This window comes from Pan troglodytes, chromosome 5 (assembly GCF_028858775.2).
Source record: "Pan troglodytes isolate AG18354 chromosome 5, NHGRI_mPanTro3-v2.0_pri, whole genome shotgun sequence".
Lineage (NCBI taxonomy): Eukaryota > Metazoa > Chordata > Mammalia > Primates > Hominidae > Pan > Pan troglodytes.
Window position 1 is genome coordinate 62,836,550 of NC_072403.2, and position 19,456 is coordinate 62,856,005.

The window sequence follows — 19,456 nt, forward strand, 5'->3', positions numbered from 1 at the left end:
TTTTTTTTTAGAATTTCAGAGGTGGCTTTTGAATTCCTGCATTAGGTGTGTCATTGATTTGTTAAAATTAAACATAAATGCATTGAGAATTTATGTTTTGATTTGCTTCCATTAATTACAAAACTCCCCTTTTTCTATGTCTTAATTCCGAGACACTGTGTTTTTCATAATTTGGATGTTGCTTAGGACATTGTTTTTCAAACTATGGATTATAATCCATTAATGGGTTGTGAAATCAGTTTAATGTGCTATGACCAGCACTTTTTTTAAATGAAATAAAATAGAGCAGACAGAATAGAAACTGAGACAGTGCATTGCATGTAGTAAGGGTAAATATGTTTCTTAAAATTTTGTTTTAGTTGCATGTGTGTGTGTATTTTCTAGATCAAAATGTATTTTTTACTGTAACAGTCAAAAAAAATTTAAAGCCCTTGGCTTATATTATTCCTCCAACCACATTTTTTTTTTCTTTTTTTGAGACAGAGTCTCACTCTGTCACCCAGGCTGGAGTGCAGTGGCATGATCTCGGCTCTCTACAACCTCTCCGCCTCCCAGGTTCAAGCCATTCTTATGCCTCAGCCTCCCCAGTAGCTGGGATTACAGGCACGTGCCACCATGCCCGTCTAATTTTTGTTTCACCATGTTGGCCAAGCTTGTCACAAACTCCTGAACTCAGGTGATCTGCCAACCTTGGCCTCCCAAAGTGCTAGGATTACAGGCTTGAACCACCGCACGCTGCCCCAACCACATATTGTAAGTGTTATCATGGCTGTGTTCATGTTTCATCTCATCTCCTGCAACTATTAGAGAATTAATAAGATGCTTTCTTTTAGTAAGTAAATAAATAAATAAATTGGGGGCAGATAGCCACATAGTGAATTTTTTTACTACCTATCAGAAACTGGTAGTATTTAATATATAGCCATACTCATAATGTTCCTTCTGAATTTGCTAATTGGCAGCTAATATAAACATTGAATCACCTGTTTATGGAATTTATAACATAATATTGACCTGAAATCTACTGGAAAGTAGATATTCTAAATAAGGTCTGATATGTCTATATCTGGTTGGTCTTGAGTGAATTGTGTGTTTGTGAAGAAACTTGAGGATTTGCTCTTTAACCAAATCATATCTGCAGGGGAAAGTTTAATATTAATACAACTAGGGATAATACAAAAACTGTGTTTTTGTAAACTAATTTGTTTTTCTCCAAGATTTTTGTTGTGGTAAAACACACATAACATAAAATTTACCATTTTAATCATTTTTAACTGTTTGGTTCAGTAACATTAAATACCTTAGTATTATTGTGCAACCATCACTACCATCCATCTCCAGGATACTTTTCATCTTACAAAACTGAACCTCTGTGCTCATTAAACAATAGTTCCTATTCCCTCACTTCCTCTAGCCCCTGGCAATCACCATTCTACTTTCCGTCTCTATGAATTTGACTATTCTGGTACCTCATGTAAATGGAATCATATAATATTGGTATTTTTGGAACTGGAATATTTCACTTAGCATAATGTTCTCAAGGTAAATCCATGTTATAGAACATCAGAATTTCCTTCCTTTTAAAGGTTGAATACTATTACATTATATGTATATGCCCATTTTGCTTATTTATTCATCTTTCAATGGACATGGGTTGCTTCCTCCTTTTAGCTATTGTGAATAATGCTGCTATGAACATGGTATGCAAGTATCTCTTCAAGACTATGCTTTAATTCTTTTTAGTATATACCCAGGAGTAGAATTGCTGGATCATATGGTAATTTTATTTTTAATTTTTCTAGAAGGTTCCGTGCTGTTTTCCATCAGTGGCTGCACCATCTTACATTACCACCAACAGTGCACAGGGTTCCAGTTCCTCTATATCCTTACCAATACTTATGATTTTGTTTTTTTGTTTGTAGTCATCCTAATGGCTATGAAGTAGTTTCTCCTTGTAGTTTTGATTTGCATTTCCTAATGATTAGTGATGCTGAGCACCTTTTCATGTGATATTGGCCGGCCATTTGTATATCTTCTATGGAAAAAAGTCTATTCAAGTCCTTTACTCATTTTTGAATCATTTTTTTGTTAAGTTTTAAGAATTCTGTGCGTTCTGGATATTAATCTCATTAAATTCATGATTTGAAAATATTTTCTCACATTCTATGGGTTGCCTTTTTAACTCTGTTAATAGTGACTTTTGATGCACAAAACTTTAATTTGCATGAAGTCCAATATTCCTGTTTTTTGTTTTATTGCCTATGCCCTTTGGTATCATACCCAAGAAATCTTTGAAAAATCCAGTCGCATAAAGCTTTTGCCATATGTTTTCTTTTTACTTTACTTTACTTTCTTTTTTTTTTTTTTTTTTTTTTTTGAGACAGAGTCTTACTCTATCACCCAGGCTGGAGTGCAGTGACATGATCTCAGCTCACCGCAACCTCCCCTTCCTGGGTTCAAGCAATTCTCCTGCCTCAGCTTGCTGAATAGCTGCGACTAAAGTCATGCGCCACCAGGCCTGACTAATTTTTGTATTTTTAGTAGAAATGGAGTTTCCCCACTTTGGCCAGGCTGGTCTCGAACCTCTGAGCTCAAGTGGTCTACCCATCTCGGCCTCCCAAAGTGCTGGGATTACAGATGTGAGCCACCGGGCCCAGCCACCGCATGTTTCCTTATAAGAATTTTATAACTAATTTGTTTTTAATGATTTTGCAAGCCTAAATTAATTTTAGCAGGAATAATAAAGTTTAAAGTAACAAAGTGTAACTCTTGAAAACTAATTATATACTTTAAAAGGAAAAAGGATTGAAAGGAAGACTTTTACAGTTTTATTTCATACACTGTCTATGTGTGATCTTTCACTTTTATAATGAGCATTACTGCCTTTCAGATAAAAAGAAGATGTATTTCTCAATTATGTCACTTTCTACAGCACTCTAAGCACTTAAGTTCTCAGTAGAAAACTGACACCCCATTTTCCAATAGAAATGTATTAGTAAGCTCAGGCTGCCATAACAAATACCATAGACTGGGTGGCTTAAACAACAAAAATTTGTTTCTTACAATTCTGTAAGTTAGAAAGTACAAGAACAGGCCCAGCAAGGTTCAGTTTCTGGTGAAATCTCTATTTCTGGCTTACAGGTGGCAGCCTTCTTGCTATGTCCTCACATGACAAAGAAAGAGAGAGATGTGATAGGATTAGTGGCCCTATAAGATAGACATTTCTCTCTCTCTCTTCTGTGGAGCATTGATCTACGTACAAAGAAATGAAAAATAAAGAACAATCAGAAGGTCTCTACTTTATTGCCCTGGATTTACTGAAAGTGTGGTGATGACGCATTTGACAAAACATAAAACCATAAAGGAGACAGTGGGATATATGTTGAGAGAACCCGTCCTGGAGTAGACAATCTTTTCTTTTGACTGTGGAGAAAAGAGCTCTCCACACATTCTGAATTATCAGCAACCCCAGTGAAGTAAGATTCTGACATCTGTTACCATCACTAAATAGTACTTAATAGGTCCGTGTCAGTTAAACCTGGTGAAACTTAGTTTTATCAAATAATAAATCTGCTGTAGGACCTTAGAGGGTGCATACTGTGTCTCTCAAGTACAAGTAGTGCTCCCTTATCCACGGAGGATGCATTCTAAGACCCCAGTGGATGCCTGAAACAGTGGGTTGTACCGAACTCTATATATACTACATTTTTTCTATACATACCTATGATAATGTTTAATTTATTAATTAGGCACAGTAAAACATTAATAACAATAACTAATAGTAATATAAAACAATTATAATGATATACTGTAATAAAAGTAAGGTGAATGTGGTCTTCCTCTCTCTCAAAATATCTTACTGTACTAAGTATGGTAATGATGTGAGATGATAACTGAGAAGGCTACTCTAGTGTATACAGTGTGGATACGCTGGACAAAGGGACAGCTCACATGCTGGGTAAGTGGTATGGCACAAGCTCTCATCATGCTACTTGGGATGGCATTCTTTTTAAACTTACAATTTTTTTCTTTTTTTGAGACAGGGTCTCATTCTGCCACCCAGGCTGGAGTGCAGTGGCACAATTAGGGCTCTCCACAGCCTCAGCTTCCCAGCTCAGGTGATCCTCCCACCTCAGCCTCCTGAGTAGCTGGGACTACAGGCGCACCACCATGCCCAGCTAGCTTTTTGTATTTTCTGTAGAGATGTGCTTTTGCCATGTTGTCCAGACTGATCTTGCACTTCTGGCCTCAAGTGATCTGCCCACCTCAGCCTCCCAAAGTGCTGGGATTACAGGCATAAGCCATTGCACCCGGCCTAAACTTACAGATTATTTATTTCTGGAATTTCCCATTTAATGTTTTCAGACTGTAGTTCACTGCAGGTAACTGAAACTGAGGAAAGCAAAACTGTTGGTAAGGGGAGAGTAGAGTACTGTTTTTAATTTGTCGGTAATATGTGCGGTAATGTAAGTCAATGGAGAAAAAGGAATTAAAGCAGATGGCCTGCCCCCCAGAAAAAGAAATGAAGGTGAAATAAAAGAAAGCAGGTGATACCATCTAAACTCCATTTAAATATGATAAATATATGGATCTTTAGGTCAGGTTTTCACAAATTATGGTTCATCTGCCTGCCATCTATTATTGTACAGCCTTAAGGTAAGAATGTTTTTTACAGATTTAAGAAGTTTTTAAAAATCAACATAACATTTTATTATATATAAAACTATATAAACTTGAAGTATCAGTGTTCATAAACAAAGTCTAATTGGAACATCACCACACTTATTGTGTTTATGTATTGCCTATGCTTGTTTTCATACTACGACAGCAGAGTTAAGTAGTAGTGACAGAGACCATATGGGACAACTTCATTGCTTTAAAGTACTGCTAAGTGGACCACAAATGACAGTGATGCAGCTTTAATAATTGACAGCATTTTGAGTGGCATGCATATTGTCATGCCATGGCATTTTATTTTATTTTATTTTTAATTAGAAAAATTATTTATTTCTGCTCCTTTCATATATCTTATTGTTCAGGAAACAGTTTACATACATATCTCAAGTAATCTACCATCACATACTCTATTTAAAGGCAAAGCAGGCTGGGAACAGTGGCTCACATCTATAATCCCAGCAGTTTGGGAGGCCAAGGCAGGTGGATCACCTGAGGTCAGGAGCTCAAGACCAGCCTGGCCAACCTGGTGAAACCCCATCCCTACAAAAATACAAAATTAGTCGGGCATGATGGCGGGTGCCTGTAATCCCAGCTACTTGGGAGGCTGAGGTGGAGAATCACTTGAACCTGGGAGGTGGAGGCTGCAGGAGCTGAGACCGAGCCATTGCATTCCAGCCTGGGCAACAAAAGCGAAACTGTCTCAAAAAATAATAATAAAACAAAATAAAAAAAAATAAAGGCAAAGCACCTTAGGTAAAGCTGTCCAGAGTTCTCAGCCTATGGAATCTTGCTTCCTAATTTTATGTTAATTTCTGAAAATCAGAAGTGTCATCTCCAAAAAATGTTAAGGGGGTTGTAAAAAATAATCACTTCATTCAATATTATAGTTGTAGATATGGAGTATATTTTCTTTAAAAAAATGAAAAACTAAGAAGAAAATGCCTCTCAACATCGTTAGTATATCAATAGGTCAGCAGGGAAAAAAAAATACTGTGATAAACTTGTCTCTTTGATACTAAGAAGAAATTCTAGTCCATGCTCCAATATACTTCCTGTTTTTTCACTAGGTATTTCTTTTACAGCTGCTCTTCATTCTTTTCCACATTTCATATTAGAGGATTGGTACAGCCTTTAAAACTTCATTGACAGGAGCAAATCCAGTATCCACTTATTTCTTCTCAAAAGCACTCTAACCCATCAGATAGCCCAGCAGTTTCATTCTCATGAAAACTCTAGCCGTGAAAAAACTCAATAGGACACACATGAATTTAATGAATAGAAGAAGAAATTATTGAGTTTTGGGATATTTTGTGCATTCAATTGGTCCAGGATTATGAAACGTAAACCTCCCATTGTAAACAGGAAGCTGGATGCAAGTCCTTCCATAATATATTGTCCATTTACTCTGTAGGCCAAGAAAGCTACTGACCTCTAATGCCTATGTTCATCAGTCATAGAGCCAACATTTGCAGGTTCAACAATAACATCATAAATTATTCCTCCAGTGGTGAGGAAGTAAGACACCAGCACCAGAGCATACACAGTCATGGTCGACGCCATGTGCAGTCATGGTGGCTTCTTCAGCTTCAGGTTGGGACATTCAGGGACATTCAAGCACTAAGAACAGGACACGATACAAAGTCTCCATGTTGGTGACAGCAAGGGCCATTCTCAGCCTCAAGCCCCACATACCACCTGGAAACAATTATTTAATTTATTTTTTATTATCAGTGCATGCCAATCATGCCAAACAAGAAAAAAAGATAAAATTAGTGTTAGTGCTTTTTTTTTTTTTTGAGACACAGTCTCGCTCTGTCACCCAGGCTGGAGTGCAGTGGCGCGATCTCGACTCACTGCAAGTTCTGCCTCCTGGGTTCACACCTTTCTCCTTCCTCAGCCTCCCGAGTAGCTGGGACTACAGGTGCCCGCCACCACGCCCGGCTAATTTTTTGTATTTTTAGTGGAGACAATGTTTCACCGTGTTAGCCAGGATGGTCTCGATCTCCTGACCTCAAGATCTGCCCGTCTCAGCCTCCCAAAGTGCTGGGATTACAGGCGTGAGTCACCATGCCCAGCCGCGTTAGTGCTTCTAAGGCAGAATGGAGTGTAGATTATTTTATTATAAAATTAGGTGGCAAAGGACTGTGGGGTTTGTTTGTTTGAGCCAGAGTCTTGCTCTGTCACTCAGGCTGGAGTGCAGTGGCTCAATCTTGGCTCATTGCAACCTCTGCCTCCTGGGTTCAAGCGATTCTCCTGCCTCAGCCTCCTGAGTAGCTGGGATTACAGGTGCACATCACCACACCTGGCTAATTTTTGTATTTTTAATACAGATGGGGTTTCACCATGTTGGCCAAGCTGGCCTTGAATTACTGGCCTTAAGTGATCCACCTGCCTCAGCTTCCCAAAGTGCTGGGATTACAGGCATGAGCACTGCAACCGGTAGATTATGTTTATTATACAATGACATTACAGTTGTGCTGAAAGAATATCATATATATTAACATTAGCCAAATAAGCACTCATCACAATATTTCCAACTCACAGGAAAATAGCAGTCAGAAAAATTAGGAAATTTAAAATGGACTATCTCATTTTTCATCACAGCAGAATTTCTTCACAAAAATTAAAAAATGAAAATTAGTGCAACCAAAATAAATTTCATATGGCTCATTTGTTAGCCAAGAAGGAAAACCATTTACAGATAGTGAAATTATAATAATTGAATTATACTTGACTGCAGTAGTTTACAACTATTAGCCTTTCAGCAAAGATAGTTGCTCAAAGGGTTGGGGACATTGAGAGTGGCACAATAATCAATTAAATAACAAGCAAGTGACTGTCAGTTTTTATTGTTTCTTAATGAGTCAACAGGTTACTGCTCAGTTGTTTTTTATTTGAGAAACAAATGCTGAGTTTAGAGTGACTAACAAATTAGTTTCTATAAATAGCCTTTGTGAAAAAAAACTGTGGGCAAAAATAGTTTCAAAGAAACTGAGAAAATACTAATTGAGTACAACCTGAAGTGGAATCTACTAAGATGTGTTACAAATATATAGAGAGCAGAAAAATAATTAGACAAATTTACGGGACTTATGAAAATGTAAAGTGTTTAAAGCCTATGGTTATTCATTTTATTAGTCATCAGCAGGTGCTTTGCAGAAAATAATTGAACCATTATGTGTATTTTTAAAAAATAGCTTTATTGAAACAGCATTCACAAACCAAGCAATTGACCCATTTAAAGTATATGATTCAGCCAGACACAATGGATCATGCCTGTAATCCCAGCATTTGGAAGGCCAAGGCAGGAAGGTCACTTGAAGCCGGGAGTTTGAAATCAACCTAGACAATACAGTGAGACCCCATCTCTACGAAAAATAAAAAAATTAGCTGGGCATAGTGGCACACGCCTGTAGTCCCAGCTATTAGGGAAGCCAAGACGGGAGGATCACTTGAGTCCAGGAGGTCAAGGCTGAAGTGAGCCAAGATTGCACCACTACACTCCAGCCTGAGTGACAGAGCAAGACCCTATCTCAAAAGAAAGAAAAGGGTGTACAATTCAACCAAGTATGGTGGCTCATACCTGTAATCCTAATGCTTTGGGAGGCCAAAGCAGAAGGATCACTTGAGGCCAGGAGTTCAAGACCAGCCTGGGCAACATACTGAGACCCTGTCTCTACAAAAACAAAAAACAAAAAAAAAACTAAGAATTAGACAGGTGTTGTGGTGCATGCCTGTAGCCCCAGCTACTCTGGAGACTGAGGCAAGAGGATCCCTTGAGCCCAGGAGTTCAAGGCTGCAGTGACTTAGGATCATGCCACTGCACTCCAGCCTGGGTGAGAGAGCAAGACCCTGTCTAAAATAAAATAAAATAAAATATACAATTAAATGTGGAGGGTTTTTTTTGTATACTCACAGTATTTTGCAACCATCACCACAATTCAATTTTTAAAACATTTTTCCCCTCTAAAAGAAACCCTATGCCAATTTCCTCTCCCCAACCTACTCCTCACCCATAAGAAATCACTTATCTACTTTCTGCCTCCATAAATTTGACTACCCTTCTTCTTCAAGATTGTTTTGGCCATTCTAAGTCTCTTACATTTCCATACAAATTTTAAGATCACCTTGGCAATTTCTGAAAATATTATTTATTATTGAACCAATAATGTCAACAGTGAACATTCATTCTTGTGGACTTGACTATCATCAGTTCCAGGAATCTTTTCATGGAACTTCAAATAGAAGTTGAATATTCTGACTTGCCCTACTACCCAACATTTTGATAGCTTAGCAGTGGCAAAGTTTTACTGCAAATATTTGCACTGGAGCGAAGATTGAAATTTTTGTGAATGAGACTGTTGTTCCATATGCCTATGGAGCACTGAATGGCTTTTGAAATAAGCTTTTGCTGTAGACTTAATAATGTTTCTTAACTGAATTGATTAAGAAATCATAAGACAAAATTATATACAAGACAAGCACTTACAGCAAAACTTACACTGAAGTAAAGTCATTTTAACAACTAATTGATGATGCGTAAGTAATGTCAAACTGCTTTATTTACTTCCCCTATTGTCAAAAGTTAAAACAAAATGTGAGACTTCATCCCCACTCAGATTTGTAATGGATATATTTTTAAGTTCAAATTACAGTTCCAGCACTGCCTTTCAGATCTCAATGCAAATACAAGACAAATTTCCATATTTCAAAATCCATTTTATTGTGCAATTTGAGGCGCTTCCACCTAACCTTTAATTGGGAGTAATTAGTCTTCAAAGTATGACATGCTAAAAGGCAAATATCAAGAGAAGAATCTAATAAAATTATATGAAAGTCTTCTAAGAAATTAATATGCTCAACTAAAATTATAAGCTCATTTTGGGATATATGGAGTTTCTTGGTGATGGTTATGCAATATGATAAACATCCTAAAAATCATTGAATTGTACACTTTAAATGGATGTACACACTTTTAAATGGTTAAAACGGTGAATTTATATGTTGTGTAAACTTTATCTCAATTAAGAAAATTGTAACTTCATGGATTAATATCAATATATGCCAGTACCTATCAATGTAAAAGACATTTTCAAAGAGGAAATACGTAAAATCTCATTACAGGTCAGATGAACATTTGCAATTGATTTTGATGATAGGAAACACTAACTCTGAACCCCAATTAAGCAAGATGGTTTTTGTTAATTCCATTCTTTTCATTAGTAAATTTGGCTTACAAAAAGTTGTACTATTATTAGATTTTGAAGTTTTGAAAATTTGAAAATTTGTCTTCTCTCTTGCTATGTAAATACCTGTATAATATCCTACATTTGGCCTATTGGCTTGCAGTATCTAAAATATTTACTATCCATCCCTTTGCAGAAAAAGTTTGTCAACACTGTTCTCACAAATAAACTTTTGTATTTACTAGGAGGACAGTTTGTATCTATGGAATGCTGTTAACAGTATATCCTTGGTTAGGGATTGCTTATTGCAAACATACCTAGAATCTGGATTTATAACTTCCTAGAGAGTGTCATGCGAGCTACACAGCTCTGAAATATAAAATGGAGATGCATCACAACTTAAACATTCTCAACTGTGTGAGGTAACCCTCTAAATTAATTTAGAGGCCTCACCTATTATTGTGGACCACAGAGTGCATGATGTGAGAAGGAAGGAGCTAGGAAGCCAGCAGGGATTCCCTGGATCTCTTCCTACTTTGCCTATGCCTCTTGATTGCTTTTTCTTTTGCTTTTGTGGATTTTTTTCTTTTTTGGAGACAGAGGCTCCCTCTTGTCGCCTGGGCTGGAGTGCAGTGGCATGATCTCAGTTCACTACAACTTCCACCTCCTAGGTTCAAGCAATTCTCATGCCTCAGCCTCCAGAGTAGTTGGAACTACAAGCGTGAGCCACCATGCCTGGCTAATTTTTGGTATTTTAGTAGAGATGGGGTTTCACCATGTTGCCTAGGCTGGTCTTGAATTTCTCAGCTCAGGCAATCTGCCCGCCTGGGACTCCCAAAGTGCTAGGGTTACAGGTGTGAGCCACTGCATGTGGCTTGATTGTGCTTCTATCTTTGAAATTATTAGTAAAGATTGATATTAGGCAAGCTGTCTGGTATTTGTGAGTCAGATTTGACAGTATAGTCCTGTGTTAGCTCAAGCACTATTCATGTATTTGAAAGGCTAAAGTAAGTTTTCAAAGAAGAGTCGCAACAAGCATTTTTGGCAGGACCATCCAAATATTATTTTATGCTTAGAGTAGATCATAATGGCTTTCACTTAAAATAGGCAAAGAATTATATTTTCTAAAATAGTGACAATGTAATTTGGTAAGGAGCATATGTTACTTTCTGTTCAACAGTCCACATATTTCTTGAAGACATCTAAGCTTAGTCCTTTCTATAAAGTTTTATTATTTATAATTAAATATTTTTTCATGAAAACAAACCAATATATGCAAGTAGTAAGGATGCTAAGACTTAACGTGCTGCATCATTTGTAAATAGCAAAAGTTAAATTTCATCATTTAACATCACTCACCACACCCAGCAACTTTTTTGTATTTTTTGTAGCAATGAGGTTTTATCATATTTCCCAGGCTGGTCTTGAACTCCTGGGATCAAGCAATCCTCCCGCCTCGGCCTGCCAAAGTGCTGGGATTACAGGTGTGAGCCGTCATGCCCAGCCTACTTTATCAGATTTTGATAAATGATTATTCCTTAAAATCTTTATGAAAATACTATTGCCCTTGAGATTTTTCCCCCATTTCTTATGGCACAATTCTTCAGTTTGCACCAAGGAAAATCTTGCATTTCAAGACTTAAGAACTTTTAGGGGAAAAAAAACCTTTTAAGAAATTCTTACTGATTTCCCTGGAATATTTTAGTCTTTGGTTCTTATGAAATCTATTATTAACGTCTTTTTCCTAAAGATATATAAGGTCAGTCCTCTGTGATACTGTTTTTATAAATTTGTGATGTTTCTAGTTTCTTAGACTCCTCATAATATAACTGTTTGACAAGAAAAAAACTTATGAAAAAGTGTTACAAGATTTGATTTTGTAAATTACAACTCACTGCATATCACATCATGAAAATATGAAAATATTTGTGATGCTGATGAAATTAGAAGACTTTTGCATCAAATGAAAATGCGTACTAAATTCATCAGTGGAAGAAAGAATAGGAAACATTAATAAAACTGGTTTATCTGAGTGGCTAGTACCATTATGAAACATACAGTTGTGAATATGCTATGTGTCATGTTTTTGTTTTTGTTTTTAAGGGAAAGCATTAACTTTTGAGCTACGTCCAGAATAGCATCATCTTCATGGGTATTCCCTACTCCTAGGATTTCAGAAAACCTTTGATAACTAATTGAGAAAATGCAGAAGATCTTGCAGACAGATGAAATTACCAATACACAAGCTTTTAGAAAAGGAAAGAGGAAAAGAACAGAGACAATGGACTCAGAAAATGCAAATAGTGACATGGATAAAGGACAGGTTGGTTTTTTGTTACCTTGACTCAACTTTGTTATCTAGCTCAATCATAATTTCATGGTTTCTTTCATAATTTATTAGTGCTTCTCCCTCTTCTATTATTTAATTCTTTTCATTTCTTTATTCAATGGAGAAAATATAATCTTATGTTCTTTTTCTTTTTAAAAATGTTTTGTAGAGACAGGGTCTCCCTGTGTTGCCCAGGCTGGTCTCAAATTCCTAGGCTTAAGTGATCCTCCCACGTCAGCCTCTCAAAGTGCTGGGATTACAGGTATAAGCCACTGCACCATCTTATGTTCTCTTTTTAATGTTGAACAGTTGAGTTAGAAACATACTCAACAATTGACCTGCTTCTATTGTTCAAACTTTCCTTAATAGTCTGAGAAATTAAAGATCAGCAAACTGTCAGAAAATATTTTTTCCTCTCCCCAAATACTGAAGAAATTGGAATGCCTCATCTTTAAGACATACTGTTTGTTTTTCTTTTTAGACCCCAGTTTGTGGCCCATCCTTATCACTGGTTTGGTCAGGGTGCCTTTCCTATTTTTATTTATTCATTTGTTCCTTTTAAATCTGAATTCCCCACTCCCATTCCCCTCCTATACTTTGGACAACCAATCAATATGTTTATTTCTGTATCTTTTTATTTGTGTGTTTTTGTAATACATATAATTGCGTATGTCTCTGTAATGTAGTGTTTTATTTCATATATTCTTAATTATTTAAATAAATATTACATTCTTAAGGTTTAAAATTTTTTTAAAGGTAAACGGTGAAAAGTTTCCCTCACATCCCTGTCTCCCACCTACCCTGTTCCTGCCACCAGCCCCCCAATATAAGTAATTACATTTATTGCTTTCTTGTTTATCGTTCCAGTGTTTCTTCATTCAAATAAATCAAATATGAATATACATTCTTATCCCTGTCTTTGGCACAAAACTAACCATATATATTGCTTTATACTTTTCTTTTTTACTTAATATATTTTGAAGGTATTTCCATTATTATACAGAGAGCTTTGTATTTTTTACTGCTCCATGTTATTGCACTGTGTGTATTCACCATCCTTTATTTAACTGGTTTCCTATGATAAATATCAGTTGTTTCTAATCCTTTTCTTACTATTTAATACAAACCACACAACACTGTACCATCTTATGTGTACATCATTTGATAGTACAGTGGTATTAAAATATAGACCTTAATCTGTTTCTGATTTTCAGTCAGCACTGTTTTTTTAAAATAAATTTTATTGTATATATTTCAGGTATATAACATCACGTTATAGGAAACATATAGATAGTAAGAAGGTTACTATAGTGAAGCAAATTAACATATCCATCACTCACAGTTACCCATTTTTAAAATTTTTGTTGCAAGAGCAGATAAAATCTACACATGTTGCATGAATCCCAAACACAAAACAATTTTATTACCTATGGTCCTCGTGTGCTACGTTAGATCTCTAAACCTGTTTGTTCTGTGTATCTGCTACTTCATATCCTCTGACTTACATCTCCTCATTTTCTCTCCTCTAAGCCCCATCTGCCCTGGTAACCACTGTTTTGTTCTCTATCTCTGAATATTTGAAAGTTTTTTTTAGATTCCAGATGTAAGTGAGATCATGCAATAATTTTCTTTCTGTGTCTGGTTTACTTCACCTAACATAACATCCTCCAGCCTCATCTACATTGTGGCAAATAGCAAGATCTTGTTCTTTTTTAGGGCTCAATGATATTCCATTTATAAATATATTAATTCTACTGTTTTTTAATCCATCCATTCATTGATGGACACTTTGCTTGTTTCCACACAATTGGCACTGTTTTTAATACCTATCTATATTGCTATATATACATCTGATCCATTGCTTCTAGCTGCTGCATAGCACCGTGTTTTATTTATCCTTTCCTCAGTGATGAATACCTAGATTGCCTCCAGCATCTTGCTACCACAAACAATGACAAAGTAAATATCCTTATACATGTCCTTTTAAGAAACTTTGTAAGGCCGGATGCAGTGGCTTACACCTATAATCCCAGCACTTTGGAAGGCTGAGGCAGGAGGATCACTTGAGCCCAGGAGTTTGTGACCAGCCTGGGCAACACAGGGAGACCCTCTCTCTACCAAAAAAAATTTAAAATTAATCGGGTGCAACTGCTTACACCTGTAGTCCTAGCTACTTGGGAGGTTGAGGTGGGAGGATCGCTTGAGTCTAGGAGTTTCAGGCTGCAGTGAGCTGTGTTCCCATCACTGCACTTCAGACTGGGTGACAGAGCCAGACCTTGTCTCAAAAAAAAAAAGCAAAGAAAAAAGAAAAAAAAACTGTGTGACAATTTATCTGGGAAAAATACATAGGAGGGTGATTTATACCTTGTAAGTTATATGTTTATTGCTAGTTCATTTGACTAGATATTATAAAATTACTTTTCGAGAGTGTTCACATCAGTGTACGTGCCCAGCATCAGTGTTTAAGAGGTTCCTATATTTGTACTTCCCTACAACCATTAGCATTAATATCCAAATTTCTAGTTTTTGCCAAATTGATGGGAGAAAATGATATCTCATTGTTTTAATCTGCTGATGCAGGTTTGGGGAAACTCAAGGATTGCTTGAGAGGTAAAAACAGTCACATGCTCTTATAGGCCGGTATTGTGGCTTCTTTAGCAAAAACTTAATAGCTTTCTAAACCACTAATTTCTTTTTTGTTCCATTGAAATTCACTATAGCCAGAGATTTTATTTCATCATAGATTGTAAGCATGAAAACTGTTCTCTTCAATTATGGCATCTGTGTTCAGCCTCTTTTCTCTCCAATTTATGACAGTTATCTAAACACTATACAAAACAAAAAGCTTGAAGGAAACACCCTGCATCTGAAGCTTACCACTGGGCTGGATCCCATTATCTGGCAAGAACACTTAAAGAAAAGCTCTCGAGAAAGCCTTGAGGATACAGTCTTACCTTCTGCTATTTAGATATAAAAGTAATTGGCTTTTTCAAAACTTGAAGATTGAATATTACTGGACTCTCAGTTAATTTAAATTGCATGCTGCACTCAGAGAGCCTTCCATGTCTGCTTGCACACTGACCAGCACTGACAAGGAGTAGCTGATACATACCAGCATTGTTTTTCCAAGCTCAATAAGCTTGTGGTCTGCCTTCAAAGGTATTCCAGGTGACTGTTGTACCAAATATGCCCCAAGGTCTAACAAGAATCAATGGCTATCCAGCATGCCATGCCTGTGCGCTACCACCTGACCTCTCAGTAATTCAATTATATTTCAGGTTTTAGGTATTCATACTTCTGGGTACTCAATTTTGGACTAGTTATGATATATGTTGCAAAGGCTGTAAAATAGACTCAAATAACACAATAATGGCTTATACAGGATGAAGTTTATTTCCCTCTTACCTAATAGTAAGAGCAGTTTAGGGGTGCTATGGCAGCCCCACATGTTAAGTGTCCCTCTTACCTTGTTGATCTACCTTCCTCAATACACAGCCTCTATCTCTAGGTCTAAGATGACTACCCTCCCCTCACTCTCCCATCATGCCTTCCCATCTGCTAATAGAAGAAGGAGAATACAGGCAGAAGAAGGCATGCTTGTTCTTTTAAGGTTATCAACAAGTCAGTGGTCCAAAATACTCCTGCTCATATCCTATTGGAGGGAACTTAGTCATATAGTCACACTGAGCCGCATGGGAGTCAGGGAAATGAAGCCTTTAGCTGACAACTATGAGCCCAGCTAAAACCTTTATTGTACTATACAAGAATGGTAGAATAGACACCTGGAGATAACTAGCAGTCTCTGCACTGTCCATTTTTCTATTAGGTTTTTGTTTTCTGTTCGTTTTCTTGGTTATTCTGATGGATTTCCTGTTCTGTCAATTCTTATTGATTTGCACTAATACCTTATCTATTGTAGAAATTAGTCTCTTATGGTTTGAGATATTACAAATATATTCTCCCAATCTAATATGTGTCTGTTAACTTCATTTCCTTCCATTGATGCTTACAAATGGATTTCTTTTGCCTGATGTCCTTTCCCTCTTGTAGCAACTTGCTAAAACTTGCTAACAAGAACTAGACCATAGATACTAATTACTACTAACAGAATTATGGTATCAATAGGCTATCTTCAGTTTTTAAAAATTTCTTATTTCTATTTAATCAATACATAATTTTTTCTTTAAGATTTATACATTTAACGTGGGTATAGCTATCTGCCTACTTCTGATATTAGTAATTTTCATCACTATAAGATGTATTACATATGTATATATATACAAACACATATATAACAATGAAATATACAAACATATACATATATCTGTACATTTATAAAATAAAGGTGAGGGCCAGGTATGGTGACTCGCACCTATAAACCCAGCTACTCGGGAGGCTAAGGCGGGAGGACTGCTTGAGCCCAGGAGTTCGAGGCTGCAGTGAGCTAAAATTATGTCACTGCACTCCAGCCCGGGCAAAAGAGCAAGACCTGTTTCCAGAAAATAATAATAATAATAAATAAATAAAATAAAATAAAGTTTGAATGTAAATGCTGCAAATCATATAAAAATGTAGTTGTGTTTTCTATAACTGATCTCATCTGGCTTTCAAGTCTCTATGCTTGATTGATAAGACAATAAAAAGCTTAAACTTGTTTATTCATTTTCTAGTGTAAAACAGTCTTTTTGAGTTATTATTATTTAAGTCACTTCAGGATTTAAGCCTCAATGAATTCTAAATTCTTCCCCTCCTCCACCTTCTTTTCTTGGGAAGTGAACCAAGTTTTTCAAAGTCTTGCACTCAGCCTCTGGGGAAAGATATCTGATCTTTTACTGAGGTTTTAACTTCCCTGCCTTGTTTCAGGGTGTCCCTTGGTGTTACTGTTGAGCCAATCCTTACAAGTCCATTGGGGATTCTATTGGTAGCTGCTGCTGAAATTTGCCATCCTGGCACACACTGCCATCTTCTATAATGTTCTGGCACCTTGTGGCCTCTCTGTCTAGATATTAAGCTGTTTGTGTTTCTTTTCTTTTCTTTTTTTTTTTTTTTTTTGAGACAGACTCTTGCTGTATCACCCAGGCTGGAGTGCAGTGGCACAATCTCTGCTCACTTCAACCTCCACCTCCTGGGTTTTCAAACAATTCTCGTGCCTCAGCCTCCCAAGTAGCTGGGATTACAGGCATGAGCCACCACGCCTGGCTAATTTTTTTGTATTTTTAGTAGAGACGAGGTTTCACCATATTGGCCAGGCTGGTCTTGAACTCCTGACCTCAACTGATCTGCCCACCTCCGCCTCCCAAAGTACTGGGATTACAGTCGTGAGCCACTGTGCCCAGCCAGCTGTTTATATTTCATTAGTTCCTCCAGAACTTACCTATTCCCTAACTAGGATACAAGCACATTTGGATTCTCCAGCTGTTTTGCATGAGCTCTGGGAAATCTGGATGTTGTCTCTGACCCATTTATCTGGACACCAATTTGGCCATTTCCAATCTATGGCCCGGAGAGACACCGTGTTGCCCTGATGCTGAACATGAGGACTCTTTAGGGAAGAATGCACTAAGCAAGGAGCCAGCCTGCTGTTCTGGGATTGCCCCCATTTATCTGTATGTCTCTATCATATACCCCCACCCGGAGATTCATCCCTTTTCCCCCTAAAGGGCAGGGGCAAGAAGAGCAAAGACATTTAAATCAGATTTCATGCTAATCAAGTTCTTATTGCCCAGGCTCCTCCTCCATGCACCAGAATGTCTTTTCTTTTACTGGGCAGTAGAGGCTTTCTTTATGTTATACCTTTGCTTCTTCTACTCTCAGGTTAATTCTTTAAAATTTTAAACAACAAACTTCTAGGTTTGTATCCTTATAAATTCCACTCTGTACTCCAATTTTCCAGATTTGGATATATATATACATATATATATGCCAGTTTGGTAGTTTCAGAAAATCCTTTTGTCTCAACACAGCTTGAATGTTACAACTTATAAGCATATGTTTTCAAATAATTGTCTTGCTATTGCCCTTTAAAACTATTTTTTAAACTAAAAGGTAAATGTGAATGCTTTTTTCCTTTTTTCTTTCTTCTTTTTTTTTTTTTTTTGAGACAGAGTCTTGCTCTGTTGCCCAGACTGGAGTGCAGTGGCATGATCTCGGCTCATTGCAACCTCCGCCTCCTGGGTTCAACGGATTCTTCTGCCTCAGCCTCCCAGGTAGCTGGGACTACAGGTGCATGCCATCAGGCCCGGCTAATTTTTTGTATTTTTAGTTGAGACGGGGTTTCACCATGTTGGCCAGGATGGTCTCGATTTCCTGACCTCGTGATCCGCCAGCCACGGCCTCCCAAAGTGCTGAGATTACAGGCATGAGCCACCACGCCCAGCCGTGAGTGCTTTTTTTCAACTGAATCAGCTCTCTACCTTCTCTGATGCAATAAGCCCCAAAATTGACCTAATAGCATAGTCTCAGTCAGAAGGTTGTGAATAGGAAATACGAAGAGAAATGAAGAAAGGAGAAGAATTACAAAGAAGGAAACCATGTTGTATACTAACATGATAAAAATGATTATTGAATGTTTACTATGTGCAATGCAATATGAAAGATGTTCTCTATATATTGCCTCATGACAACTTTTATTTTTTACTTAAAAAATACAATGATCTCCAATAAAGCTGCTGCCCATCCCAAGACCTAAAACATTACTAAAACTCATAACTTCCTATAGACTCCTCACCTACCCCATTCCCTGCCTGCCTCATTCTAGAGGTAATCGTATTCAATTTTGTTTAATTTACTTGTGTTTTAATAGTTTTATAGGCTGGGCGTGGTGGCTCATGCCTGTAATCCCAGCACTTTGGGAGTCCGAGGTGGGCAGATGACTTGAGGTCAGGAGTTTGAAACCAGCCTGGGCAATATGGCAGAACCTTTTCTCTACTAAATGTACAAAAAAATTAGCTGGGCATGCTGGCGCGTGCCTGAAATCCCAGCTACTCAAGAGGCTGAGGCAGGAGAATCACTTGAACCAGGGAGGTGGAGGTTGCAGTGAGCCGAGATTGTGCCACTGCACTCCATCCTGGGAGACAGAGTGAGATTCCATCTCAAAAAGTAAATAAATAAATAAATAATAACAATAATAGTTTTATAAAAATATATACACAACTATAATGTAGTCTCATTATACATTTCTATATAAATATATATTATGGATTATATATCATGTGATATATAATCTATATTTATTTAGATAATGTATCATTAGTTTTCTCTGTTC

General features: G+C 37.1%; 1 protein-coding gene and 1 pseudogene across 7 annotated transcripts in view; one reads left to right on the top strand and one right to left on the bottom strand.

Annotated features, from left to right (window-relative positions):
- The window catches only part of BEND6 (BEN domain containing 6), a 72,155-nt gene that overhangs the window by 14,618 nt on the left and 38,081 nt on the right, over nucleotides 1-19,456 (top strand). For all 7 annotated transcript variants that reach the window (XR_010157719.1, XM_009451498.4, XM_016955729.3 and 4 more), the window contains exon 2: nucleotides 11,967-12,186. Coding sequence is in view for 6 of the 7 variants with exons in the window: in XM_009451498.4 (XP_009449773.1) it covers nucleotides 12,067-12,186 (120 nt within the window). In the remaining variant the exon portion in view is untranslated. The remainder of the gene's footprint in view (nucleotides 1-11,966; nucleotides 12,187-19,456) is intronic.
- Nucleotides 5,806-6,325, bottom strand: LOC100615863 (oligosaccharyltransferase complex subunit OSTC-like; annotated as a pseudogene).